We start from the raw sequence: 25,997 nt of genomic DNA, 5'->3' as shown, positions 1-25,997 counted from the left end.
GTCGTCTTCACAGTCCCCGCTAGCCAGCCGAAGAGATCCGGCATCGGCGCTAACCCTCTACGTTGGAGCGCTGCCGGGCTCTCTCACGTCTCGGAGTTCATAGGCGGACTGAAGGTGCCCTGGACGCTGTCGCCAAAAGCACCATGACAAACCGGCTCGAGTCTCAACCTTATGCCCAGCAGCCAACGACCAGGCATTCGTTGCACACGCGCCCGCACCCGCAGATTCGTCGACGACAACTCCGACGAAGCGGTCGTGAGCGGCCTCGATGGCTGCATGCTGATTAAGAAATTCAGCTTCGTACTTGTGACTGTTGTGCTCGCTGGGTCTGACGAGCTTGATTCTCGACTCCGATCCGGCGGCCCGTCAGTCAGAGTGCTGTGGGGTCAAAGATGAATGCACTTTTGAGTACTTGGCGATGGTTAGACCCACGCTGATGACGTAGGGCCAAAAGCAGAATAAGCCTCAAAGATTTCGGCAGGATCAGGGCAAATCATTCCGGGAGAGCTTGGGGAGTAGACCCCGACCCTGCCTTACTTCAAAAATTTGATTCCTTAGCAATGCAACGACAGCCATCAAGAAGTGGCTGGATGGAGAAGCGAGAACCTTCGGCATGACGGCTGGCTGTATGCAGTCGGACCCGCCGGTATTACTCGCACTCACAACACTCACGACTCTCTTCTAGTCAGAGCGTGACTCAGCTGCACCAGCCTCCTGGAATGTGAATCTCACTCAAACTCACAAATGCGTCAAGCCGCGGCCAGTAGGCAGCAGAGGCAAAGGCAAGTCTGCAACGCTTGGACCGAAAGCCTGCCTGCCTCCACTTGCGATCGTCAGGCGGACCAACGGCAAGCGCTTTGGTAAAGCGGATGTATGCGAGGTAGCGTCGGTGGCCATACAAAATCCGTCAGCAGTAGTCTAGTGAAGAGTCACGAGTGTGATGCTGCACTCGTGACTCGACTTCCACTTGCGTGCCAAGTCGCACAACATATCCAAGGATCGGCGGTGGAAAGTCATGAGTGTGGGTTTCGATGCTCTCTTCTGAGCGCAAAAGACTTTTGACTGGTGTACTACACCGATTAAGCCCTCGAGATCGTGCGTGTTCTACAAGATCTAGACTCTGAAGAAGTATGCGTCACCTGGCCCTGACCGGCTGTGTGCTGCTGGCTCTACCGCGACAGAACATACGAGGACAAGCTTGCGACCGCGGACCGCGGTGAAGGGGCAGACCCACAACGTCAGTCGTGAGTCTGACTGCATGGCCCTTGGAGCGGGTGCTCTTCACGATCCGGATGGGCTCCCGATCGGACGATGAGAGAATGATAGCGCGAAGAGCCCACCTGGTGATGCAGGGTCTTTGCTAAGCACGCACAGAGATGCATGTTGATGCACTGGGCCGATCCGGACACTCGTGAGTCGTGACTGTGACTGCTGCAGCTGCTGCAGCTGCAGCTGTGCAAGGTGGAGGCGCTAAGCGGCGCTATCAAAAATATCAAGAATCCACCGACGCGCGAGGGTCGAGGTGCGTGGGCAGATGATGTCATTGCTGCGGTATCGCACGCTCATCCGCACATGCGGGTACTTTTTTACGTGACTCGTTACTCTGCTGACTCGTGACTCTTGACTTGATTTCAAGATGGTTTTCTTGATTAATTGTGACCCTGACCGCATGTACTCATGCAGGAGTGCGACTGTATATGCATGCAGCTCAGCTGTCAGAAACGCGCGCCGGCAAATTCACGGCGCGTGTTCTGAGCCTCTTCTGACCCGGGACTCGATCTCTGCCTCTGCGCTTCTCTCCGCCCCCTCCACTTCTCATCGTAGGTACAGTACCTTCTGACCACTCAGTGATGCGATCAGAGCACTCCTACTACTGTCATCGCGACCGGCTGCCCCTTCCCGTTGTAGGGATCATGTCGCATCGCTGATCAGATCCGCGATCCTCTCCTCGGCTAGACAGCAGCCGGAGCTTGACCAACCCTTCCTCCTCCTGCATGGGTCGGCGTGCCTCAGGTACAGTACATTGACCAGCCCTCCCGCACGTCCCTTTGAAGCTCGAAGTCGCATTTGCTGAACGCCGGTGTGCTTTCCCTGGGCTACGACAACGCCACGCTCTTACAAAGACGGCCTCCGCCTCGAGATCGGAAGCGTTTCCGCAACATATCGTAGTGCAACGCAACGGCGGCGCGGCCTTACGACTTTCACTCCCCCAGGCAAGCTAGACGTGGCTGTCAGCCCCTCCGAAATATAGCTGGACCGGAAGGCAGTAGCAGCTAGTAGCAGCCACGTTTACTCCTCTTGACTGGTCGGACACGCGGCTCATTTCAGCTTTGTACTCGAGGCAGCACACATCCGATGATAGCGGCGCGGCTTCACCGCCCTCAAGCATCACCGCTTCTCATCAGTAACGGGTCGCATTGCTGATCCGACAAGCGTACGCGATGACGCCCGGCCTTCTCACTCAGAGAGAGCGCAGAGATCCTCATCCGTATTTGTCAGGCAATTACGCACCGGTCAGGACGGAACTGCCGCTGACAGCTTGCCGCTATGAGGGCCATGTACCGGATGAGTTCCGAGATGGGCAATACTGCAGAAATGGTGGCAACCCTTTATCAGGCGAGGACGAGATGAGGGACGCGCACTGGTTTGATGGCGATGGTGAGTGATGCTAAGGCCTATATGCGATCGAGGTTGGTGAGGCGCAGCCGCAAGCTGACTCAGATGCCATCACAATGCGGTTCAGGCATGCTCACTGGAGTGCTTTTCAGAAGCATGCCGGATGGAAGTGTCAGACCAGAGTTCATCAATCGCTACGTCTTGACAGATGTGCTGCTCGCGACTTCGCCCCGCTCGACTCGACCTTTACTACCCAGCATTGCCACTTTCTCCTCGCCCTACATCCCTCTTCTGAGCGTCTTGCTAGGCGTCCTGCGTACACTCGCGCTCTGTCTCTTGACCTGGCTACCAGGCTCGGGCAGCTCGGCCGTTGAGGAACACGAACGGAGACTCAAGCGGATCAGCGTGGCAAATACCAGCGTGTGGTTTCACGATGGGAAAGCTTTTGCCGGGTGCGAGAGCGGTCCGCCACTGCGGGTGTTGCTGCCGGGCATGGAGACGGCCGGATGGTGGTCTGGACAAGACGCTGCAGACCGGGATGCCGATGACTCTACAGTAAAGACTAAGCATCGCAAGTCGCACGGATGGGGCAAGTCTGGCGTGGCAGGGTTGTTTGCAGAGATGACAACGGCACATCCGCACGTGGACCCAAAGACTGGGGAGCTGCTTCTGTTTCACATGTCTTTCTTTGCGCCATTCCTCAGGGTCAGCATCATCCCGCCCAAAAAAGGATGCGTTGAAGGCGACAGCAGGTCTCGAGACCAGCGGCAAGGAGCGCAAGCACCGCTTCGCGGCGTGGAAGTACCGGGCATTGCGCAGCCCAAGCAAATGCACGATGCGGGCTGGTCATCAAGGCACGGCATCATGCTGGACTTGCCGCTCTCGCTCGATCCTCGCAACATGCTGCGAGGTAGACCCATGCTGCACTACGACTCTGCTGGCCCTACCAGATTTGGCATCTTTCCGCGAAAGGAGCCCGGAAAGGTCGTGTGGTTCGAAGAGGCTCAGGCTTGCCTTATTTTTCACACTGCCAACGCTTGGGAAGAGCAGAGTGAAGATGGTCGAGAGACTGGTGCGGTGAGCTTGTTGGCTTGCAGACTCAATAGCGCAACGCTAGTCTACAGTGCTGGCAACACCATACCTCCGCCTCACGCGCTGCCGCCTGGCGGCCAAGCGGAACAATGTCGTCTCCACTACTGGCGCTTTCCCGACATGGAGCAGGATCGTCAGCCAGCACCCACTTTGCCGCGACGGCCAAGCCACTCTTTTGCGCTCAGTGCCGTGCCTTTCGAATTTCCCACGATGAATGAAGCCTACGCAATGTCCGAAGCGTCGTTCGTATACGGCGCATCTATGCGTTCAGGCTCTTTCGACGCTGGCTTGGGACGACAAAGCGCCAAGATAGATTGCTTGGCCAAGATCGATGCGGCCAAGCTTGTTAGGCGGGGACTCGAGCAGGGCATCGGGACAGAGGTAGCAGGGTTTTGCGTGGACGACCGCACGGTGCAGGACATTCTTGACGAGCAGGAAGCGCAACTCAAATTCGCACACGGATCTTCATCCGACAAGAGCAGCGCTTCAGCCGCCATTCGGATCTTTGCACTGCCTCCCAATCACTTTGCTCAGGAAGCAACCTTTGTACCGCGCAGAGGTGCAACGCAGGAAGACGATGGATGGCTAGTCTTCTTTGTCTTTGATGAGTCTCAGCTGGACGACGATGGGTGCGTGCTACACGATGCGACATCTGAGCTTTGGATCCTGGAGGCGAAGACGATGCGCGACGTGATTTGTCGGGTCAAATTGCCTCAGCGAGGTGAGTGAGCCCGCCATTCATGCCGGATTTCCTTGACATGGCCGCTGACGTGACGTCTTTTGGTTGCGTTTGTGCGTGTTCAGTCCCTTATGGCCTTCACGGCCACTTTTTCAACGCGCAAGAGATTGCTTCTCAAGAGCCTTTGAACGATGAGCAAATCAGAACTTGGATACTGGCCTCTCAGGGAGTTGTGGGCCCCGGTATGGGCACAGGTGGCAAGCCGACCGTCGACCTCTACGCCGGACCGCTCGCTCTGCAAAGACGAATCACTGCTGCGATGCGCTCCACGCTAGAGACTTGGCTCCTTTGACCAAGTGTGCGCCTGGGATGCTCAAAGATAGTGCTCTGCGTCGTTTGGCAACAATGCTCCGCCGTTCTGGATCGTGCATATCGTCATGCTTGCAATTGTACCATAGCCGCATACACGCCTCTTTATCAACACCAAGGACTGTTCTCTTTCGCCAACAAGGTGTGAAAGCTTGATCTGAAAAGTTCTTCAATCCACTCTTTTGCTCGATTTGCCTGTTTCTCGTCAGAAAATCTTCTGGTGACTAGGAGCTCGAGTCACGATGTGAGTGTAAAGTGCTCTTCTACGCTACACCATTCGTGATCCGTGGATCGAGAAGTCTAGACAAAGGCTTGCAGTTTCGACTCTTCTGAGTCCACAAGAATCAATTCGATTGAATCGCAATCTTGAATTTGGATGGACGTCCTTCTAGGTCGCTCAGAAGAGAGAGGAAGGGGCGGCAGAAGTCACGTGAGACAAAACTAACGTGTCGATCGGCTCGCTCTGGATAGGATCATGCGTGCGCGTGTCGGGCAGGCAGTCAGTCAGAGTCGCGTGAGTTCCCCACAAATGAATTCGACCCATCGCGCGGTCGGCTTCTTGGCTGCATGCATTCATGCCGTCGTGCACTGACGACTGCGAACGGGACAGATTCGCAACGTGGATAACTTCTGATGGTCAACACTCAAAACTCTTGAGCGTTCCCATGCGACCTTTGTCTGCTCTACGTTCCACGCACATCAATTCGCGAAAGCTGAAGAAACAAAGGCTTGGAGACGTCTCGTGGCCGCCGTGTGTTCTGCACAGGACGTTCGACGAGGCTCATTGCAGAAGGGCATACTGGAGCATATAGAACAGTCACATTTTGCGCAAGACGGACAGGTTCTGCTGGGCAGCCAAACAACGTGACTCGTGCCCCCTTGCATAGTCTGGAGTCCAAGGAAAAGTGCAAGAGCGACATCGATGCTGTACTGCAAATTGCAATGAGCTACGCGGCGACGTCTGTGGTGAGTGACTAAGCTGTTGCCCCTTGGTCTCCTACTGTGCTTGCTTTGATGGATGGCTTCCTGACTCTGCCATGCGTATCTTCTCGGCCCCCTTCCGCTGCAGGACGCCCTTGCGGACCTGGTGGCGGACACTGTTGCAAGCAACAAATTGTCTACGTCGAGAGTGGAGCGCATCACGACGCTGGCCACGCTCAACCTCGATGTGAGTATTCGGCGGAGTAGCTTGGAGAGCAGAGGCGAGGAAGACGGGCGCGGAAGGAAATGCTGTCAGCGAGCGCACAGACGTAAAATGGTTGTTTGGCGCATTTGCCCTCGGCACCACGGCGTAGCGCCGGACACTCTGCACCCGTGTAGCAGATCAAGCAATGGTGCTGATCCTTCCGTGCTCTGCTTCCCCCGCGCAGAGTCCAGAAGACGTAGTCAATGCTCTGCTAAATGCGCATCGCACTGCGAGGCCGTCTACAGTGGTTTCGTCACTCTACCTCTACGACGCAGTGGTACGCAGAGCTCGGGACATTGTCAAGAAGAAGGGCCAGGGCTGCGAGATGACAGGCGAGGCAGGGCCAAGCACCTCGAAGCAACGAGTATGGTCGTCGGACGCGCTTGCGCGTCAAGCTCGCGCTCTGCTCAAAGCTGCGAGCGCCTCGGTGGAGGAGGTTGTGATCTCTTCCATGCGGCACTCTAGGCCTGAACAACGGGTTGGTACGAGGACTGAGCCATGACATGGGCAGATATGGGCATCTTACCAGCGCTCCTTTCACGCGCAGGAAAAGGTTTACAAAGTTCTCGACATCTGGACAAAGACGTCCACCTTTGATTCGGACCATCTCAAATCCATTCGGGCGACTGCCCAAAAGGTCGAAGAGAAGGCCAAGGCTGCAGAAACGCACTCAGCTTCTTCAGATCACACCAGACGTGCTTCGCCTGATAGGCCAGCTCGCCATGCACCCAAACAAGGTCAATACTCATTCCAAGACAATATGTCTCGTTCGTTGAGTACAGCATTCTGTCAGCTTGGCAAACATGAAGCTTTTGGAGGCGTCGCGGTTGTGATCTGCCAGCCGATGATGGGCTCTCAAGCTGCTCTCTCATCGAAATGCGCCTGTACCACAGTTCCGCCGTCTGATTCACACACACTGAAATGAAATTCCTTTTCCCCTCCTGGTCTGTCTGATGCGAACAGGTCCTGAAAATGCGCAGGCGTCAGCATTCGCCGCCGGCGCGCATCCTGCACCTCTGTCCGCGACACATGCCTCGACTGCATTGCCAAGCCAGCTATTGGCCCTTCTCGGTGACGCGGGCAAGCAGGAAGAGTTGCGGAAAGCTCTCGCAACAAGCCACGTCAGGTCGTCTCTTGATGACAACGATTCGGAAATGAAGGATGCTCACGCTCTCGCGGTCGAGGACATGTAAGTCATGTTGTCAGTATGCTTGGCATCGAAGACGTCGTCATGCTGAATGCCCGAAACTGCAGCCCTGCAGTCCTTACTGGAGCAAAGCAGGATACTAGTAGGGTATCCATGCTGGAGCTTGACCCTGCCCAAGTAGCGCTTCTGAAGGACGTCGCAGCCCAAAATGGGTTCAAGGACTTGGGCATTTCAGTCACTCAGCCTTACGAGCGCAGAAGTGCTCAGCAGGAGCTGCAACCGCCGGTTACAAGCACCCATGCGCGTGCTGCGGACCTGTTCCGAACGGAAAATGGTCCGTCACATGATCGGCGCGGCGATCGAGTAAGCCCACAGGCACAAGCCTCACATGCTGCGCAAAAAGCTCAAAACGAGTCTGCATCCAGCCGTCCGCACATGGAGACCCTAGTGAGCGCCAATTCGCACGCCAAGCGGAAAGATGAACCAGGCTACGACGAGCTTGTAGACAAGCGAATCAGACTCGAGCATGAAGCAGGCACACCTTCGCTCGCCATGAGCGATCGACCAAATGATGCGCAACCGATCGGCAACGACTTGGCGGCAGACATGTCCACATTTGAATTTTCGACCTTTGACGCGACGAGGGCCGAGAGCTGGATGGACTTGAGGGAGAGATGGCAAAGGACCAACGGCTACGCTCCGAGTCAGACCGAGCTTTTTTGGTGGATCAGTGAGTTCGAGCTCATTCTTGGTTCCTGTTTTCGATTCACTAAGGTCGACGTCACGATTCTTGTATGTCAGTCAATATGCAACAGTGGTACGCTTATCAAGCAATGCAAGCGGCTTCGACATGGCAGTAGCCCATTCATTGACTTCGACCTCACAAAGCTCGACTCGGCTTCCAAAATGTCTGCAAACGGATCGTGACGGTCCACGAGGCAGGCAGAGTCTATAGGTCCTTCTTGATTCCTCGTGCTGTTGTCTTCGTCTCACAGTCAACATTCAGGAATGGGTTCACAGATCTCAAGTGCGCGCGTTGAAATCGTTGCCCCCCTCCGCATCAAGCGAGACTCGCAGCGCTTCGAGCGTCAACCTTCAGCGCAACTTTACGAGTGAGACCCAGGAATGTACGGCGTAGCAATCTCGGACGTGCTCTGGGCATGCGTTGCTTGCGCAGAATTCATTCGCATACCGCGCGCGGATTGATGTCGGCTTGTCTATACGGCGTTTGCCAGTGGTGTCGGCTCTTCGATGCTGCTACTCGAAAGACATTCGGAATCACTACAACTCGCGACGTGCCAATCAGATATGTGAGGCGTCAGCTAGAGTTGAGCCCCTCAGTGCTACAGGACAGTGTTTGGGTGGTTTCACTGGGGCCTCAAGGGTCGAACGACGTGCGCGTATAGCGTTGCGGATCATTGCTTCAACTCAAACGGGGTCATTTTCCGCCACCTTCCCTGTCCAAATGTCCTCTGTGCTTCGGTCAAAAACCTGTGCCCATTCCAACGTGCGAGAGTCTTCTAGAATGACGCTAGCGTGTAGTTCGATTGCCATCCCTGTCTTGTGTCCTGTTCATCTAGCGGCTACCCCATAGGCAGACCGGAGAGGTGTGACCATGTAGTCCGGTTCTCACCAATGACGCATTGGGGTCATTTGCCAGGCAGTCAGGTTACTTGGAAGGGTCCATGTCCTTCGTGTGCTGGCTGCATGTGGATTGGCTAGCCCAAAGGTGACTGACGCTCAGCTGTCTCAATACCACCATTGTCTGTGTGTGCGTCTGGGAGTCTTACTAGGTAAGCGATATCAGTTCCAGCGGGGAGGGTAGCCTACTTTGACAAAGTTTGATCTTTGCTTCAGAGCACTCTACATACATCCTCTCCTTCATCGACGGCATGTATCATCGGTCCAAACAGCAAAAGGAGGAGGCGCTAAGTAAGCCTGGAGAGAATGGAATGCGGGACGGCCCAAATTGTGATTTTTCTTCTCAGTATCGCATGTCATCATTGACGTAATTGTACAAGAGTCTTTGAGTGTGTAGCATGTAACCACAGCCCGCGACGATGATCAAAATAGCTGTTCTGCTTTCGAAGTAAACAGTGGCTATGCAACGCGTCTTGCGGCGACAATAGACTGATTAAAGGAGGGAGCCAGCCGAGATCCGATGGGAGCGGACGGGGGCAACTAAGTACACGAAAGACGAACATGAGGGTGAGCATGGAGGAATCATACAAGATGTGCGTAAAGGGCATGAAGAAGTCGAGGAAAAGGAGAGGAGGGAAGTGCGAACTTGGTTTTGAAAAAATTTCTCCGGCGACGCGGATTCGAACCGCGGACCTACGGTGTTCGTCATTAGATGCATGATGCACCTGACGGCTGTATCAATTACAAACCGTCGCCTCTACCAACTGGGCCATCACCGGACTGCGCCACGCTTGCGCGTTTGAAACCATATGATCTGACAGCCAACAAAGTCACTAAGCCGGCCCGAGATACTGTAGTACGACGCGACCTTCCTAGATTAACACAGCAACAGCAGTGGGCAAACGCGTGGGGAGTTAGTTGATCGACCATCCAGCGGTTGCTCGCGGCTGTGCAATAGCGCGCATAGGTTCATGCATGGCAAACGTTGAGGTGAGTGGCAGGGGATGGGTGTCACTCGTGACTTGAGGAAGCGTACGCGCTGCCTGCTGATGGATGTCTATCAGAGCTCAGCAACAGCAAGAAGGTTGCATTCCGCTCGCTTGCACTTCTCTCTTCCATCACAACTTGGTCATGCCTTTAGACAGACCAGTCGGGCTGCGCATCTGCTAACAGGCTGAGTTGTGCGGCCGTCCACGGCAGCCGGTTAGTGGCGAGGACGCGCGGGAGGTGCACACTGGAAGAAAGAGCAAGCATCATCGGCAGCCAAAGCTCATCGCAACAGGATTAGGCGCTGTCTGCGCAGAGCACCCACAAAGGCTCAGCGAGCTCATCACGGTGCCATCGCGATCACAACTGCTACTCAGATCTTTTATACCGCGTTCCCTTCTTTGCCAGATCACCATGAACATCTGAACAACCGGCAAGAAGGACAGGAGCACCAGGCCAGAGGATGCCCCGAGCGTGACACCATCTGGCAAGAGCTGGGCACACGGATCGAGTACGCGTCAGGGCGCCACCGCCATCAAGACCGAACATTTTGGGTGTTCGCTCGATCGAGTTCCTATCACAGCGGCCCGCTCCATCCACGCAGCCAGACCGGAGCAGGCGGAAGCGCTGCTTAATTTGATTCGGTCAAGCCCGGCGTGAGCTCACCGATTACAGGCGCATACTTGCGTCGACACCTGGCTCTGTACCTGACCCCACTTTGGGTGCGTCATGCTCGCGCGAGGCGATTCTTCCAATGCGGCTACGCGTGGCATGGGCACCGTCAACTCAGCGACTCAGCCAGGTGTCCTTGACGCCGCCATTGAGTCACGAGCAGCCGAGGCGCCGATCTATCAAGCATCAGATCGGTCGCATGGGAATCAAAACGAGTCCAGTGTCAGCCTCGACGCCCCCGCGCACCTAGCAAGAATATCTCGCTGCCAATTTGGAATGTCCAACAGCGCGTGCCAGCATGAGAAGCTGAAACCCCTCTCTCCAGGATACGACCAACCCATTGAAGAAGTGCGCACCTCGAATGCCCCTTTGTCGCAGAATCGCGATGCTACCTCAGCCTCGCGAAGCTCCAAGATGCGCAGCGGCTACTTTCAAATGCTCGACTTTAACATCGGGTTGAGGTGGAACGCTGACGGAAACGCCGTCCCTTTCAAGACCGCGATCATTGACGACGAGCTGCACGGAGAAGTCAGGATCGATGAACCGGTCTTGCTAGATTTGCTGGAGTCGAAAGCTGTCCTGCGTCTCAGAGATATCCACCAGTATGGTGTCAGTGCGCTCTTCGGTCAGACTGCTCCTGTTACCCGTCTAGAGCACAGCATAGGCGCCATGTTGATCGTTCGGCGCCTCGGCGGGTCCGTAGAGGAGCAAGTTGTAGGACTACTTCACGACATCTCGCATACCGCTCTAAGCCACGTCATTGATTTCAGCCTAGGCGGCACAGGTGAAGGGGAAAGCTATCACGAAGTACACAAGGAGCACTACCTGCACAGCACCAACATCTCGGAGCTGCTGGCGAAACACGGCCTGAAATTGGAGAAAATTGCGGAGGAGAGCAATTACGGCCTAGTGGAGAGATGCTCGCCTCGCCTATGCGCGGATCGATTGGACTATGCCCTCAGAGATACAGTCGCTAGCGGAAATTTGAAGAGGTTGACGGCGCGAAAAGTCTTGTCAAGCATCGTTGCTTGTCCCAATCCTCAACATCCGGATCGAGTCATTGCGATGACAGATGTGGAAGCTGCTCTGGCGTTATCTCGAGCCTATATGCGAACGGACGCTATGATGTGGTCTGAGCCAACGCAAGCCATGCTTTCGTCACAAGTCGCCGACTCAATCTGGCAGATGATGCAGTCAGGTCATCTGGAAGAGTCTCATCTATATACACGAGCGGACAAGGAATTTTGGGCCGAGATGATGGCATGCGCGCCTGTTGCAATCAAAGACAGGCTACGCGACATTGAACAAGCTTTCTCGCAAGCAGGCGAAGAGAAGAGGCAAAAACACAATAAAGTCGATTCAGAACCTAGCACAGATGATCTGACTGCAGACGACCCGTTCCACGGCTTGCCTTCCCTGATACCGCTCCCTCCGAAGACCAAGATCCGGATCATCGATCCTGATGTGCTGCATGGACTTTCAAACGACTCGTCGCAATCTGCGGGAGAAGCAAGCCTACTACGTCCTCTTTCTAGCATCACACCCGCATACAAAGCAGAGATCCAAAGATATCGCGTCATGAGAGGTCAGGAAGACAAGAGCTGGACGCTCTCGCTGGACGCCGACAGATTGGCCGACGGAGTGAACTTGCTCAACGCGAGCAAAGTGACATTACAGACTTGACGCGAACGAAAAGCACGTACGATGCGGTCGTTCCCAATTGCGGTTACAGGACCGTCGCTTTCCACTTCAAACCGTCCAATTCAAATGTACGCACGCACCTCGCAAACAGCCGAATGGCAACATCCTTTTAGCGACGAAATTTGGCACAACATGCAATGATGAGTCCTGGCGCGATGCGGGCACCGGTGCCGGTCTCGAACGGGGCACAACTGTATCAGAGCAGCCTTGAACAAATTTTGCGGTCACACACTTGAAGAATTCTGTCGAATGCTCGGCCAGCATGCATTCGGTGAGCGGCGCTACTATAGACTTAATCTTGCCTTACGAGCGACTCGGCAAACACAAAGTCCGCTGTCATTGGTCTGCGCACTGGGACTGGCAGTCTCTAACTGTCAATCATCGTGTATGTAGTAACCATGCGAGTCGTAATTGGAGTCGTAGCAATAGTCCGCACTGTCTGGTAGAGAGACCGCGCCATCTCCAGAAGCTGCAGCGCTGTCGGAGTCGTGATCAGACTTCTGAGCAATGCTTTGTCGCTTGACACCGACCTCACATTCACCCAAGCTAGGCTTCTTCCCAGATTCGATCGGTGGTACGCCCAGCGGCTTCTTTGCTCCGCGGAGGGCGCGAGTTGACCGGCGCGGCTCTTTGAAATCAGATTTCGGCGCCGCGTCGTCAGCGACGTCGCCGTCTGAGAGCTCCGAGTCATCCTTTGTGTCCGATTCGTCATCCGCAAAGTTGGGGTCCTCGTCTTCGTCAGTCAGATCGCGGGCTTCCAGCGGCGGCCATTTCGTGCAAACGTCGCGTCGGTTCCTGACCACTTTGCGTGGCGGCACCCATTTCCCGGCCAGACTCATTTTGATGCGCTTCTCGACTCGAAGATGCTTGCCTCGCGCGGCACGCTTGCGGATGTCTTTCAACAACCACGCAAGCTCGCCCACGATCTCAGCTTGATCATTCGTGCGGGCAACTATGAGCGCTGCCTCAAAATCAGCGAGTCTTTGAAGACCAGTCGTCAAAGCGATGTTTGCCGGGCTCGAAAAAGGGTTTCTGCACCTCAGACCGTCTCCATCTTCGTCGTCGTCGTCGTCTCCGTCCCCGTCCCCGTCCCGTTCCTCATCTCCGCTTTCGTTCTCATTTTCTGTCTGGCTCGCGCTCATCTCGTCCTCTCGGTCCATGTTGTCCTGTGATACCGAACTTCCACCGCCAGCGACTTCACAGACCTTGCGCAGAAGGTCCATACGAGGCCGATCGCGGTCCTCGAGCAAACGAAGTTGACGGATCCACGTTTGAACGCTGGCGATGCGTCGTTCAAAGTCGGAACGGGGGATTGAAAAGGGCTAAGACAAGCAGATCTAGGTTAGCTAAATGCCGCCTGCTGGCCAAGCGAACAGAGTGCTTACCTGATTCTCGAAGATGCCTACCACCGCGTCCCCACTGCTAGGATCCGTCGCAGCGGCGTCCTGTGGGGGTGCGATATCGGCTTGTATCTGGGAGCTCGATGCGCTTGATAGACTACTCGACCCGCCATTGCGGCTCGTATGCTTTCCGTTTGACTTGATTGTCGAACGCGTTCGTGTGCTACTTGGCTCAAGCGCTACTTCCGATCTGACAGCGTCAACAGACGCTATCAACGCTCGGTCACGGAAATCTATCTCGCCACACGGAGCTTGACCGGGAAGTACCTCAAGGGCGACGTCTGTGTGAACTCTTTTGAACTTGATAGTGCAGATGTCTTCTTCCGAATGCAAGTAGTCCTCTACGCGAGGATTGGGCGCCTTTCTGTGTGCCGGAAGATAGGTTGATTAATGAGCAGGAGAGCTTGCACGGAACGCAACACCGTATCTCACAGCTTCATGGCCCCAACGCCTAGTTCCTCGTCCGAGCAGTGTTCGCTAGAAATGCCATCAAGGCGAATTTTGGCGCCATCTATGATCTTGTTGAAGAACGATTCTGGCAGACCCCAGCCAAAGTGGAGCGCCATTCTCGCGTGTTCTAGCGTGGGCGGCACGCCTTTCTCGTAGAGATCGAGAATCGCTCGCTTATGACCGCACGCAATGGTGTGCTTCATGACAATGTCCGCTGTGAGATGGATCATCCATGATGGTCAGCAGTGTAAAGCCTCCTTGTTTTCCCTGAGTCTGTCAACCGCGACGTACCATGAAGGCTATCAGGGGCAAAAAGCTGGATGACCGCGTCGCCAGGTGTGGAGTAAGTGTTTGGCCACATTTTGGTGGACCCTTGCTCTGTGATTTCTTTGACGATATCTTGCAGCTTTGTCGGCACGATGTGCCCCTTACCATAGTGGTCCTTTATTTCACGGCCATGAGAAGACTTTGGTTCGAATTCCGAGATGCTTTCAAGTGATAGAGGCGTGGCAGTAGCCATCTGATGAAGGTACTTGCGCTTCGCTGTTCCGTTGCGCCAACTCCTTTTCTCACTTGCTGCCTGCAGCGCAACGAGCCCTTTCGCCCGATTTGGGACGTTGGAGAAGATGCTCGCAGTTCCGTACGAGTAGGCTGTCCAATGATCGCCGTCGTCAGATTCTGAATCCTCCTCGTAGTCCGGACTAAAATCATCAGTTTCATCGTCATCGTTGTCATTTTCCGCTGCGGCTGGAGCTGGGGGCGTCCCTTCACACACGAGCTCATCTGCTCGAGTTGAATGTATCCAACCGCACTTAGTACAAGGTGCATAGCGCTGTGCTCTTGCCGACAACTGCAAAGGGGACACGATGGAGCTTGCTGGTGCAGAAAGTCGGTTTTGCTCGGATTCGAGTCGCGCTTGCGAATCAAGAGGCCCGAGGTCTTGCAAGGGCTGCGTTAGATGACATCCGAGGTCGTAGCGGATACGTGAAGCCTTTTTCAGGTCACCCTTGGTGAACTTGCACGCCAGCGCAGAGCAAGGTTGAGGATGTACAGCCCAGGTTCGTAGTTTTCCGGCTCCACTGCGCTGCACATCCCAGTATTGGTAATCGAGATCGGACACGCTGATATCTAGCAGCAAGGGAAAGTGGTGAGACAGCTAGGACGGACCCGGCCTAGAGATGCACGTGTCCCAAACTCACTGTAGCATTCTACCACCTTGCGCAATAGATTCTCAGCGTCGTGGCGCCATGGGTGTGTCCCAGGCCGCAATAATGACCTGTGTGTACAGCAGGGAAGTCTGTAAGCGACGCTACACATGCGTCAACATGGCTAGAGTATCACCCACTTCAAGAGGTCACCCTGTATGCGGGTCGTAGAGACATTAGCTCGCATTGCCTCGACCGATCACTCGCAAGAGCGCTACCCAATTTACCTGGAAGCTCTCCCTGACCAGATGGGGAAGCGTCGAAGCGAGCAATGCACGACCTTGACTAGCCCCCAGGACGGAGTATGCATACTCGAAAGGCAGCACCGACTTTTGAAAGTTACTGAGCAGTATTCTGCGTAGCGTAGAAAGTTCGACTGGTGGCGTAAAGATTTGCCCGGTCAGTGCTCGAGCCGTGGTGCATGATCGCATGGGTCAAACATACCTTTTCGACCAGCCAACTCGGTCTTGACCCAGCGCAAGGGGTGTCCTTCTTGCTGCGCCATCCAGAATGTCGTGCAAGCTATCTGATGTGTGCCGTTAATGCCATCGAAGTCTATCTCGAGCTGGCGGTACAGCGGTCCCAGGGTCATGTCGCCGCGCCATTGCTCAAGCCGCCGCAGCAAATCGGTAGCAAGGCTCCTGAGGTCAAATGCAAGGTAGCCCATGGAGTCCAAGTGTACGAGAGCAAAGTAAGCCTCGCGCGTGAACTGGTCTCCCTGAACCTCCAAATTCGGTCCGTTGTCTTTCTGCCAAGAGCTGTCCTCGAAGGTCAGCCTCAAATCACAGATGACCGAGGCAGCGAAGCTTTTGGTGATCACGACCAGCCCAGCGTCTTGCAGCTCCTTCAGCTTAGCGGCCACGTTTCGCACTGTCTTGAAAGGTTTCAGCCTCATGACCACCCGCTGACAAATCCAGTCGCTCAGGCGGGGATGATCCTGCGGCCGAAATCCTGCCCTCCAAGCCGCGTTAATGATGTCAGGATCACTAATGAGGTGGATCCACGCCATCCAGCCCCCTTCTGGAGGTGAAGGTTGGGCAACCAAATGAGAATGCGTAGTCAGTCGCACCTCGGTTAGCGGATTGATGCTGCTCAAGGTCAACGGCATGAACTGTCCGGCACATTGCCACATGTCAGCCTCGCAGGTCGGTGTACAAAGCTGCGAGCTCCACTCACGTTATAGTCATCAAAGATGGCCAGCAATGCGGGCTTGAGGACCTTGCGGTGGCGCGGTAGGCAAATGTACTCTGCAAATAACCTTGACTGAGCGTTTTCTGCCGATCGACTGGTACCATCTGCCAACCTTCTCACTCACCATAGAAAATCTCTTGGTCGAGCGGCTGGAACGTCATCTGAGACCCGTACAACTTTGCGCCTTCGCCAATGAGAGCCATCAAGGTCGTGACGAAGAGCCCTTGGCCCCACTTTGGCACGGATGGCATCACGCGCTCCGGCTCAGCGCCAAATCCTGCAGCTGAGCATCTTGACACCACCTCCTGCACCAAAGCTCTGGAAAGGATAGCGCCGCCATCCAGCAGACGCCGCAGAAGCCAGGGATCGAGCAGCTTTGGGCGGCAGATGGCGTTGAAGATGACGTCGTACGGAGCTGAGTGAGCCCACAGCCAAGCAGCTCGCACATCGTGCAGCTTTCCGAAAGCTAACAAGCGTTTGCATACAAGGACAATATTACTGGGCTCCTCTAGCTCAACCCATATCTGGACCAAAGAGCACAATGCTCATCATGAGCGTGACATTCCTAGCTGGCAGGACCATCATAGCTGTCGCTATGGCTAGCTCACTCACTCACTTGCAGAAGAAGATCATGCGGCAGACCGTCGAGCGATGGCCGCACCCTGGCATACCCCACCTGTGCCGCATCATTTGTTGCGGCATGCTCGTCGATGTCACCTTCCCTATCAGCCAACAGAAGTCCACACCTCTTCACAGCTTCTGCACGGCTGGAGCGCGTTTCAACTTCCGCCGCAGCTACTCCAGAGAGTTGCGTACTGACAGTCAACGGCTCCAGATCGTCCTCGTCCTCGCCCGCTTGATAGGGCTGGCAGGGGTGCACTTTCAAGTGATGGTAGGGATGTATTTTGGGCAGTTATGAGAGTGTCTGAGACTTTAGATTGGCGTCACTGATGCGGATCGGAGACCAGCGGATCTCTGGGCGATATCTGACGATGCCCTCTTCAGCACGCCCGATGTATCTACACTGAGTGGTCGCGTTGGCGTACAGCAGCTCAGCGTCCTACTGCTACGATGAGTCGTAGTGAGCCGTTCGAGGAGCCTGGCGAGCTCCGCTCATGCGTGACATGCTAAATGTAGGAGTCTTGGTGGAGCACAGAGAATTGTAGAAGGAAGCGCTTCTTTCAAGTCTTTAGCGTCACATTCGGGGCTGTGTGGTTCGTGCTTGCGAGGATTCGCGCTATATCTGCGCAACCCCATTCACGTGATTTCTGATTTTGGTAATTGCACAACTTGGCGCGGTAAGTCGAGTTTCAAATTTGACTTCAAGGGATGATTTAAGAGTTGTATCACAATCAAGCTACAAGATCTGGCTCACAACAAGCCTATCAGCAGCAACAGAATTCAAAACGTTCACATTTGATTCGTAATTCTGAATTGCATCGGCCCTCACAAGCAGCGCATACAATTTGAATCGTGCTACGCTCCACCGATAATTCAAAATTGCGCACCTCCACGGCATGCATCCGATGCTGGTCGCTGCAAGAAGGCTCCTCGATCAGCTTCAGCATCAATCACCAACAAGTCTCAGAAACATTCAAAACATGCAAAGGCAATGAAATGACATTCAAAGGAAAAAGTACACGAAAGCATCCTCAAGCCAATAAATGCAGATCGACGGACAAGGCACCAGTATGCCATCCAGCCATGGCAATATCAAAGACGAAGAATTTCCTCTCCTTTTCCTCTTTCAGTCCATGATGACCTCCCTCGTTCGCATCCTCCACATCCGTCTCTTCAAATCGCGCAAAAGTCGGCGTATCCTGCGTTGCGCTAGTCACGTTACGAAGTCTGCATCTCTGTTCCAGACGTTGCAATTTTGAGGGGCGTGAGGCGGAGTTGGACGACGGATTTTGAGAAGGAGCAGGATCAGGCGCACTTGCTCGAGGCAATGGAGGCGCACGACCTCTTGCGCCTGCCAGACCTATCCTGAACCCTATTCCAGGTCCTCTGTTCCTCATGGCCCGTCCAAATTGCACCCCACCTGCCGCATCTTCCTCTCCCGCTCCAAAGGGCAAGTTCCTCCCTTCCACGAGCGGATACTCATCCCACGTTCCCCGAGCACCTTTGCTCCACTGGCCCCACGTTCTCACTCTGCCCGTCTCGTCCAACGCTCCGAAATGATAGTCTCCACAAGTGACCTTGATGATGCCCTGTCCCTGCAATTCAGGCTTGAGCTGGGGTAAGGTTGCAGACGTAGCATCGTATCTTCCTTGCAGGACTATGCCGCGCTTAGCAGACGAAGACGGCTCGCCATATAAAAGACCAGAGCCGGAAGAATCGACGCTGTATGCCACGAAACTTCTGAAAGCTGCGCTCAAATGGGTGATGCGTGTGTCGTCGGACAGGAGATGTCTTGTATGCGGCAAGTCCCAAACGTTCCCCGAGCCTTCGCCCGCCTTTCTGATCATCTCAGGATCGCAAAATCCTCGCAGCAATTGCCACACTCTCCTCCGAGAGGCGTATTCCCCGATGTACCGACCCCGAAGGCTCTCCAAACGCTCTTCAGCATCCGAATACATCCTACCAGCAGCGCTATCGTCGCTGTCATCGCTGTCTGTTCCCGCCTCCTGGTGATACAGTGGGGTCCTGGGCTCCTCCACGTCCAGCTTGTAGACCAAACCGCGCTGAGAAAGCGCATATACCACATTTTCTCCTGCGGCAATTTGAACCGGATGTTCCGGGTCCAACACAAACGCCGTGCTGCCGAACTGCGCGCGCTCATGAGGCAAAAGCAATTCTGCGGGTGGCTCAGGAGGCAAGCTCGGCAGCCTGAAGGATCTGCTGGGCTTAACGAGCAGCGAAGTGTCGTCTGCTGGATCGTGCTCGGCGTGAAACCCTTGCAAGTCTGTCTCGTGCAAGTCGGTCCAGTTGTTCAGCCACATGTAGATTCTTGGGGGATCTCGATGATCTAGATCTCTGCTGTGTAGAGCCCTTGAATCACGCTCCGCGTCACTGACTGTCTCCGAGCCGGTCAAAAGTACAGTGTGCCCACCGCCGCTGACGACCTGTTTGATGTGCGCTGGTTGATCCAAGTCGAACACATCGTCCAAGCGAGTCGGGTATTTTGGGTCGTGCCAGACGACGCACTCGTTCTGTGTCGTAACGGCGACGAGCGCTGTGCCTGCTGCCAACAGCCTGGCTTGTCTCCGCTTGCGTGTCTCATTTGTGTTGGTAGAAGCGTAGCCCAAGTCCAGCACGGTAGGAGTCGTCACTGGCCTCGCTGGCATGTCCATCGTGCGGATGGTGCCCCAAAGCAGCACATTGCCCGTGCTCGTGAGAGCTGCGAAGCTCCAACCCGCCGCATGTAGCTCTACGGGTGCACCTAGCGAGACTGAAGCCTCGCTCAGCAGCTCGAACTTAGGATTAGGACCCAGATAGCTATCCAACGCTCGTGGATCCTGCTCGCTGTGGTACGCCTTTGCCAGGCAAGCGTCTCTCCATCTCGTCTGTAGAGGGAAGGGCGCGCCGCCTTCGTAGTTGATCAGTCGACTGAGTAAGGAGGGCACACCGTTCCTTATCCCGCCGTACAGCTCTCTGCCGACTCCCAGCCTCCCATCCGAATCCTCTCCGCACGTCCAAATTTCCGGCCGAGTCAAGCCGATGTACAACGATTTCCATCCATTGACTCGAGCAGTTGCGAAGCGTGGGAAATTAAAGTCGCGCAAGAGCAGCCTGTGCCAGAGAGCTTGGTCGTTGGTGAGCCTATGTAGCGATTTGTTGACAAGCCCAAGTCGATGCAGGTCGGCTTCTTCCAGATGAGGCAGGACCCCGTCCACTATCACCTCTTCCGGAAGGTCCAACAAGGCAGCCTGGCCTGCGCTGAACATGGTCGCTACAGATGATCTGAGCTACGATATGATCAAGGCGCAACGAGGGATGTCACTTAACGGCGCTCTGCTGCTTGCTGTTGAATTGTGAAGTGGCATGTATGCACGCCAGGATCCTCGTCGAAGGGAGGATTGATTGTGGTTGATTTACGCCTGGCTCCTCCGCATGGATGAGCGGTCTGCACCGCCACGGCTCAGCACGAATCCGTGCGCGCGCGGCTCAGCGCTGATCGAGCGAGAACCTCTCGCGCGAGAAGCTGACCTTTTTGGGCGTGCACACCACCAAAGCCTTGAATCTGAGTCATGTTCAAGCACTCAGAGTATATAGGAATTCGTGATTACTTTGACAGCCCCACTTCTTGATGAATGCTCACGTAGCCAGTACACTCCTGAAGCAGCAAGAACGTCGATGTTTAGAGTATTCACGATTGCTTCCGCTCCATCCGCCTCTTCTGACAAACTTGGTAGGCAGCTCGGCGCTGCGTAATGAAAGCGCTGCGTTGCTATCGTCTCTTGTCGCTCATCCACGCGCCCCCACCGCCTTCACTTCGGTCATCAAGCATTCCTTGCTCATTCCCAACCCCTCGCTCCTGCGCACAACCTCGCAACATGTCGAACGAGGCAGGGTCCGAAGATCTCTCGCGCTATCCGCAGCCCAGCGCATCACAGTCATCGGAAGTGGTTTCCAAACTCGAATCTGTGCGATCACGCATAGCCTCTTCGAGCCAGACGCACGCAAGACGTCCTCCTCGTCTAGTCGCCATTTCCAAGCTGCATCCTCCTTCCAGCATTCTAGCAGCATATCGAGATGCCGAGCCTCGACAATTGCATTTTGGCGAGAACTACGCGCAGGAATTGAGGGATAAAGCCAAGGTGCTGCCCAGGGGCATCCGGTGGCACTTTGTTGGGAATTTGCAATCGAGCAAGGCAAAGATGCTCGCCGGTGAGTTTGCGTGGACGGCTTGTGCAAGCGAGAATAGTAGTAGGAGATGATCTGGTACGGAACCAGCACGCGAGCTGAGATCACTCCCTCCTGGCCGTAGCCATTCCGAACCTATACCTGCTGGAGACGCTCGACTCTGAAAAGACCGCTACCTTACTGGACAAGGCGCTATCCAATCGTTCTTCTACCGACTCGCAGTCCGAGTCCACCAGCGAGCCACTGCGAGTCTATTTGCAGGTGAACACATCGGGCGAACTGAAGAAGTCGGGTCTACCGCCACTCGACCCGCAAGGATCCGACGCCGCCAAGGAATCTCCGCTCCTGTCTCTAGCAAAGCACGTCATTCTCCACTGCCCGAATTTGACGCTTTCAGGTCTCATGACGATCGGATCGCGTTCCGCTTCGAATTCGGACGACTCGGAAGCGGAGAATCAGGACTTCGCAACACTTCGGGCCACGCGAACCGCGCTGATCAGTCGTTTGCGCTCAGATTCCGAGCTGAGTTCAAACAAAGACGCATCACGCAAGTACGGTGCTCTCCTCACCACCTCGGACTCCATTGAAGAAGCTCAACAAGCACTAGAGCTGAGCATGGGCATGTCTGGAGATCTGGATGCTGCTATCAGGTCGGGAAGCGATAATGTGAGGGTAGGAACGGACTGTTTTGGACAGAGGATGAGCGATAGGGATAAGGCTTACGAGGCTATGAAGCATGAGATGGATTGGGATGTGGAGAATGGCAGACCTGGTCAGGTGGATGGCGAGAAGAAATAGATAGCGCGTTGCGTGTATGCGTGGCACGGGCAGTTGTGAGCCAAGGGATTGTGTGTCAGACGTTGAGAAAACCGCTGTGTGAGTCGTGACGTGATCAGACGATCAAAAGATCTATAGAAAAGAACTATCGATTGCGTCATGTTTGTTATATTGTACGGCGCACGTCACATGACGCTTGCGTCAAGTAAGGCGCACCCTGCTCAGAATTTGAGAGGAATAAACTCGATCCAGTAGCTGCAAAGATGTGCAGAGTCTCAACTGGTGAGCCATCAACAACGTATGCGCCTGTGAACAATCGTTGCGAGTCGAACTCACCCGTCTGGGTCGAGAGCAAAGGCGATTTCGTGCATCTTGCCATCTTCGAGCTTCTTTTTGAATTGAACGCCCTTGGACAAGAGGTAGTCTTGCGCTTTCTGCACATTGTCGCACGAGATGGCAATGTGGCCTGCGAGCAGGGAAGATGCACGATCAGGCGGGTCAGCCGTAAGGGGCCTCCTCAGGACCGAGGCTCGCATTCGAATACTTACCAAAACCCTGAGGTTGATCATTTCCATTGTGAACCTTGTAATTCTCATCCTTTTCAGTACCCTTGTTCCAAGTGAGTTCCAGGATACCCTCTCTATGACTCTGGTTCAAGCCCTTTTGGTTTTGAGTAAATGCCAAAAAGAAGAGTTTGAAATCGCCTGCATCGTGCTCGTTGATCAATTCCATGCCGATCACCTCGGTGTAGAAACGAAGACTGATTTCCGGATTCTTGATGCGGAACATGGTGTGGTTGAGCCTGTAGGAGGCTGTCTCTGCGGGCGTGGATGTGGACGATGCAGCAGACGTGCCGGATAAGTTCCGCGAAAACATGGACGACGAATAGGAACGAGTAGCCATGGAAGATCGTTGGCGTGCGATCGATGCATGATTTGGGAATCCAGAGGGAGGCGTAGAGGAGAAAGAAGTAGTGTAAGCGGTGGACGCGTTGCGGAGACAAGCGATCGACGGTCTCTGCGTTCGCCATGCTTGAACGTAGGGTTCTCGAGCAGCAAGACGCAAGACACTGCTACGTCCAAGGAACAAAGAATGCGCACCTGCTGGAGCCGACATGTTGGGCTGGGGATCAACTTCGAGCGATGAGAGGGATCCACTTGATTTGAGGTCTAGTGAGAGGACAATAGTGCAACAACGGATTGGTTGATGGTGGTGAGGAAGCTGGTATGGGTGCGCGCAGATTCTTCTGAGTCGTACACAATAGAGACTGCGTACGAGCGACCCTGCTGATTTGATCCCTAGCTCGCTCAGACCCGCGGCCCACAACTGGTCCGTGCTGCCGCTAGAGCTGACGACTCAACGATGAGCGCTGGCCCGCTTATTCGCATGTGGAGCGGCGGATCCAAAGTGTGAACTGCGCGACACCCACAACGCTTTGCAGCTTGATCGCACGCTGCTATAGTCACGAGTAGTTCGCCTATACAGCCACCTCCAGTAGTGCGAGTGGGTCAACATGTGGAGGCCCGTCAGACCCTTCCTTTCCCTCTTCTGCATGTCGCCCGACATCGAGCAGACAAAGTCACATGCAGTGCTGAGGACACGTGACGTGAATACTCGTACGAGAACCGTTCAACGATCAAGCTTATTTGGAAATTTCGATTCACGATTCGTTTTGCCGAGGCAGAGATCGACCTCCCACAACCTCTTCTATATTTGATATATGCATGAGGGTGGACATGCATACAGGCACCGCACCGGCAACGTGCGGGTAATCATGCACAATCTGAATCAGGCCATCTCGAGCTCATCGCTCGCTCGCTTCGCGGCCCGTCCGCACTTTGCGTAGTTTGCTCCTCTCCATCTCTATACAGGAGCGAGCATCAGCAAAGAGATAATAATAATCGTGAATCGCGCTTTTCCCCCAGCTGAAGCACGCGGACATATGTGCGATGTAGATGTATGCACCACCGGCTTGACAGCAGCTTCTCAAACAGTTTCACATTCTTTGATTTATGATTCTGATTGTTCCATCTCCGCTTAACTCGTGACTGAGCTGGACTGAGGTAGAGTGCGTTCCTTCTATGGTATAGTAGTCACGTCCCCGTCGTCAGGGCTCGTTTCACCAGCGAAGGTCAGATCGCATGCGTTGCACGCTGAGGCCGCTTCGGTACGATGGGGGTGTGGATCATGAATCAAATCGATTTGCGGGCGCAAAACGACGAGCCACAGCACTCGATCGTGTGAGGATCTGAGAGGGGATATGGCACGACATCGGATCATCTGTTGCCCCCCTTTAGCAGCTGTGCGCGCTCGTGCTATAATAATAGAGAGGGTGGATGCAGAGGCATTGCACCTGCAGCAGTGGGTGCCGGTAAGGGGGCATGTACATCGGTACATCGCGCGGCCAGAACATGCGATTATATGCAGAGGCAGGTACCGGTGCATGTTCAATTTTGGAACAAGTAATCTCCTCTCACCTCATAGCATCACCCACTCACGACTATTGTGACTCCCGACTGACCTGCTATCCGATTGCCAATCCCTCCCATCCCACACCCATCCCTTCGTTGCCCTTTCTCCGTCCACAGAAGCTTACTACTCTCCACCACGGGAGTACCAGACGATCGTTTGTAGCTCATCGCCCCCACCCGCGCAAACCTCCAACATGACGGCATCGACGACCTATCCGCCAGCATTGGCGAGGTACAGACACACAGCGGCGCCCTACGCTCTGATCACCGGTTCCACAGCCGGCATGGGAGAAGCGTGGGCGTACGCTCTAGCATCTCACGGCTTCAATCTGCTTCTGCACGGTCGTTCGGAAGAGAAGCTCTCCTCCCTACGCGATTCCATCCTCTCGCAAAACGTTCAGATCACTCCCAATCTCGACATTCGCTACGTCATCTGTGACGCTTCCCTCGTTCCCACCAACATCAAGCCCATCCGAGAGGCGATTGGAAAGATTGCAAATTTGGCAATCGTGGTGAACAATGTGGGAGGTAGCGGAGGTGGATACGACTCGATCGAAGAGGCGGATCCTGAAAAGCTGGAGGATGAAATCGCGACGAATGTCACCTTTCCCTCGCTCGTAGCCAACGCCACACTGCCCAAACTGAGACAGCAACAGCCAAGCTTGATGGTCAATGTCTCGAGCATCAGCGGCCTGTTCCCCACACCATTGTGAGTCATGCCTTTCGCGCCATTTGTCTCGCATTTCCCAAGCTAGTCCACGTCGAGTTGTGGCGCGCGCGCCCGCGGCAACGTAGCCTATATAGCTGAGACCTGCTCCTCCCGATTTGGCACGCGTATACATCTCCACAGCGTCACGGGATACAGCGCTTCCAAAGCTTTCAACCGACACTTTTCAATGGGCATCTACCACGAAGAGAAGGCTCTTGGCACACAAGTGGACGTCGTTTGTTTGGGTCCAGGCGTAGTGGTGAACAATCGAGGTGTTCAGGGAGGCGGAACATCCATGGCTCCGCTCGCTTCCACCTGGGTGGACAATGCCATCAAGACGATTGCGCCCAAACTTTGGAGGAGCAGGCCACCCGCTTGGTCTCTGCCTCATCCCCCACACAATATGGCAGCTCAATTTTGCAAGCTGTTGCCAGAAAGCGTAGCTTTGGGCTTGTTCAGAAAGGAAATGATCGGTTTGAGGAATAACGAGGGGAACAATAGGGCTGGGGGTGGAAGTTCTGCCAATGGCACAGGGTTCACCCACCTCAGCGCTAGGGCCGAAGCTCGTTCAAAAGCAAAAGCCAGCGCAACTGCCAGCAAGTCCAATCCTCCAGCCAATGCAGCTTCGAGGAGCGGACCAGTGAGCGAGGTGACTCAAGCTGGGCCCGCATCTGCTCCTCAGCCCGAAAGAGCGCCTGCGAGCGCTCCAGCTCCCGCTCTCACGCAATCAGCAGCAGCCCCTGCTAGTCCGAGCACCGCCGGAGTCAGCGCTGCCAAAGCATCGCCTCATCTTTCCAAGAAGAGCGTCGACGAATCTGCAAACCCAAAACCTCCTGCTGCTGCTGGTCCTCCTACCACCGAAATTCTCGCCGCCTAGATCTGCAGCGGTCCCCCCCCC

The 25,997-nt window shown here is 54.9% G+C and overlaps 9 protein-coding genes and 1 non-coding gene across 10 annotated transcripts; 5 read left to right on the top strand and 5 right to left on the bottom strand.

The window, feature by feature from the left end:
• Positions 1-2,441: 2,441 nt before the first annotated feature.
• Positions 2,442-5,190, top strand: IE81DRAFT_334496 (carotenoid oxygenase; the record flags this gene model as incomplete). Its single annotated transcript, XM_025515413.1, has 4 exons — positions 2,442-2,658; positions 2,744-4,429; positions 4,513-4,619; positions 5,149-5,190. 4 exons carry the CDS (start codon positions 2,442-2,444, stop codon positions 5,188-5,190), a joined length of 2,052 nt encoding a protein of 683 aa, XP_025369593.1.
• A 508-nt stretch (positions 5,191-5,698) lies between these two features.
• IE81DRAFT_330148 (hypothetical protein) lies at positions 5,699-8,205 on the top strand (the record flags this gene model as incomplete). Its single annotated transcript, XM_025515180.1, has 8 exons — positions 5,699-5,722; positions 5,826-5,924; positions 6,127-6,420; positions 6,490-6,679; positions 6,906-7,068; positions 7,103-7,131; positions 7,205-7,819; positions 8,096-8,205. 8 exons carry the CDS (start codon positions 5,699-5,701, stop codon positions 8,203-8,205), a joined length of 1,524 nt encoding a protein of 507 aa, XP_025369592.1.
• Positions 8,206-9,052: 847 nt separating this feature from the next.
• IE81DRAFT_323389 (hypothetical protein) lies at positions 9,053-9,327 on the bottom strand. The gene has a single exon (XM_025513935.1). It carries the CDS (start codon positions 9,303-9,305, stop codon positions 9,090-9,092), a length of 216 nt encoding a protein of 71 aa, XP_025369591.1. The 5' UTR covers positions 9,306-9,327; the 3' UTR covers positions 9,053-9,089.
• A 68-nt stretch (positions 9,328-9,395) lies between these two features.
• On the bottom strand, positions 9,396-9,509 carry IE81DRAFT_t16. The gene has a single exon. It is a non-coding gene; the product is annotated as a tRNA-Tyr (tRNA).
• Positions 9,510-10,881: 1,372 nt separating this feature from the next.
• IE81DRAFT_281003 (hypothetical protein) lies at positions 10,882-11,646 on the top strand (the record flags this gene model as incomplete). Its single annotated transcript, XM_025511508.1, has 1 exon — positions 10,882-11,646. A coding segment is annotated over one exon (765 nt), but the record flags the coding sequence as incomplete, so codon positions are not given.
• Positions 11,647-12,268: 622 nt separating this feature from the next.
• IE81DRAFT_122937 (hypothetical protein) lies at positions 12,269-16,733 on the bottom strand. The gene is made up of 10 exons (XM_025510191.1): positions 16,461-16,733; positions 16,322-16,392; positions 15,590-16,256; positions 15,373-15,521; positions 15,286-15,299; positions 15,140-15,216; positions 14,232-15,068; positions 13,923-14,154; positions 13,476-13,854; positions 12,269-13,412 (listed from the first exon to the last, which is right to left on the bottom strand). Exons 1-10 carry the CDS (start codon positions 16,585-16,587, stop codon positions 12,465-12,467), a joined length of 3,501 nt encoding a protein of 1,166 aa, XP_025369589.1. The 5' UTR covers positions 16,588-16,733; the 3' UTR covers positions 12,269-12,464.
• Positions 16,734-17,940: 1,207 nt separating this feature from the next.
• On the bottom strand, positions 17,941-20,354 carry IE81DRAFT_323386 (hypothetical protein). Its single transcript, XM_025513934.1, has one exon. The coding sequence runs from the start codon at positions 20,221-20,223 to the stop codon at positions 17,989-17,991; it is 2,235 nt and encodes a 744-aa protein (XP_025369588.1). The 5' UTR covers positions 20,224-20,354; the 3' UTR covers positions 17,941-17,988.
• Positions 20,355-20,572: 218 nt separating this feature from the next.
• On the top strand, positions 20,573-22,032 carry IE81DRAFT_323385 (hypothetical protein). The gene is made up of 2 exons (XM_025513933.1): positions 20,573-21,166; positions 21,267-22,032. The coding sequence occupies exons 1-2, from the start codon at positions 20,833-20,835 to the stop codon at positions 21,938-21,940; spliced, it is 1,008 nt and encodes a 335-aa protein (XP_025369587.1). The 5' UTR covers positions 20,573-20,832; the 3' UTR covers positions 21,941-22,032.
• On the bottom strand, positions 21,763-23,150 carry IE81DRAFT_323383 (glyoxalase I). The gene is made up of 3 exons (XM_025513932.1): positions 22,468-23,150; positions 22,256-22,385; positions 21,763-22,174 (listed from the first exon to the last, which is right to left on the bottom strand). Exons 1-3 carry the CDS (start codon positions 23,033-23,035, stop codon positions 22,141-22,143), a joined length of 732 nt encoding a protein of 243 aa, XP_025369586.1. The 5' UTR covers positions 23,036-23,150; the 3' UTR covers positions 21,763-22,140.
• A 1,138-nt stretch (positions 23,151-24,288) lies between these two features.
• Positions 24,289-25,997, top strand: IE81DRAFT_323382 (NAD(P)-binding protein). Its single transcript, XM_025513931.1, has 2 exons — positions 24,289-25,099; positions 25,241-25,997. The coding sequence occupies exons 1-2, from the start codon at positions 24,585-24,587 to the stop codon at positions 25,974-25,976; spliced, it is 1,251 nt and encodes a 416-aa protein (XP_025369585.1). The 5' UTR covers positions 24,289-24,584; the 3' UTR covers positions 25,977-25,997.

This window comes from Ceraceosorus guamensis, assembly GCF_003144195.1.
Source record: "Ceraceosorus guamensis strain MCA 4658 unplaced genomic scaffold IE81scaffold_29, whole genome shotgun sequence".
Lineage (NCBI taxonomy): Eukaryota > Fungi > Basidiomycota > Exobasidiomycetes > Ceraceosorales > Ceraceosoraceae > Ceraceosorus > Ceraceosorus guamensis.
Note: the sequence above shows the minus strand (reverse complement) of the source record. Positions and strands in the feature narration are given on the sequence as shown.

Bases quoted from the DNA above. Each gene is read 5' to 3' on its own strand.
- IE81DRAFT_323385 (XM_025513933.1), top strand. From the start codon at position 20,833: ATGTCGAACGAGGCAGGGTCCGAAGATCTCTCGCGCTATCCGCAGCCC. The intron at 21,167-21,266 runs GTGAGTTTGCGT...TCCTGGCCGTAG, and splicing joins CAAGGCAAAGATGCTCGCCG to CCATTCCGAACCTATACCTG.
- IE81DRAFT_323389 (XM_025513935.1), bottom strand. From the start codon at position 9,305: ATGCTCACCCTCATGTTCGTCTTTCGTGTACTTAGTTGCCCCCGTCCG.
- IE81DRAFT_323383 (XM_025513932.1), bottom strand. From the start codon at position 23,035: ATGTCGGCTCCAGCAGGTGCGCATTCTTTGTTCCTTGGACGTAGCAGT. The intron at 22,386-22,467 runs GTAAGTATTCGA...CCCTGCTCGCAG, and splicing joins TGATCAACCTCAGGGTTTTG to GCCACATTGCCATCTCGTGC. The intron at 22,175-22,255 runs GTGAGTTCGACT...ACATCTTTGCAG, and splicing joins TTTGCTCTCGACCCAGACGG to CTACTGGATCGAGTTTATTC.
- IE81DRAFT_323386 (XM_025513934.1), bottom strand. From the start codon at position 20,223: ATGTTCAGCGCAGGCCAGGCTGCCTTGTTGGACCTTCCGGAAGAGGTG.
- IE81DRAFT_122937 (XM_025510191.1), bottom strand. From the start codon at position 16,587: ATGCCATCCGTGCCAAAGTGGGGCCAAGGGCTCTTCGTCACGACCTTG. The intron at 14,155-14,231 runs GTACGTCGCGGT...TCCATCTCACAG, and splicing joins TGCCCCTGATAGCCTTCATG to CGGACATTGTCATGAAGCAC. The intron at 13,413-13,475 runs GTAAGCACTCTG...TGCTTGTCTTAG, and splicing joins TAGGCATCTTCGAGAATCAG to CCCTTTTCAATCCCCCGTTC.
- IE81DRAFT_323382 (XM_025513931.1), top strand. From the start codon at position 24,585: ATGACGGCATCGACGACCTATCCGCCAGCATTGGCGAGGTACAGACAC. The intron at 25,100-25,240 runs GTGAGTCATGCC...ACATCTCCACAG, and splicing joins GGCCTGTTCCCCACACCATT to CGTCACGGGATACAGCGCTT.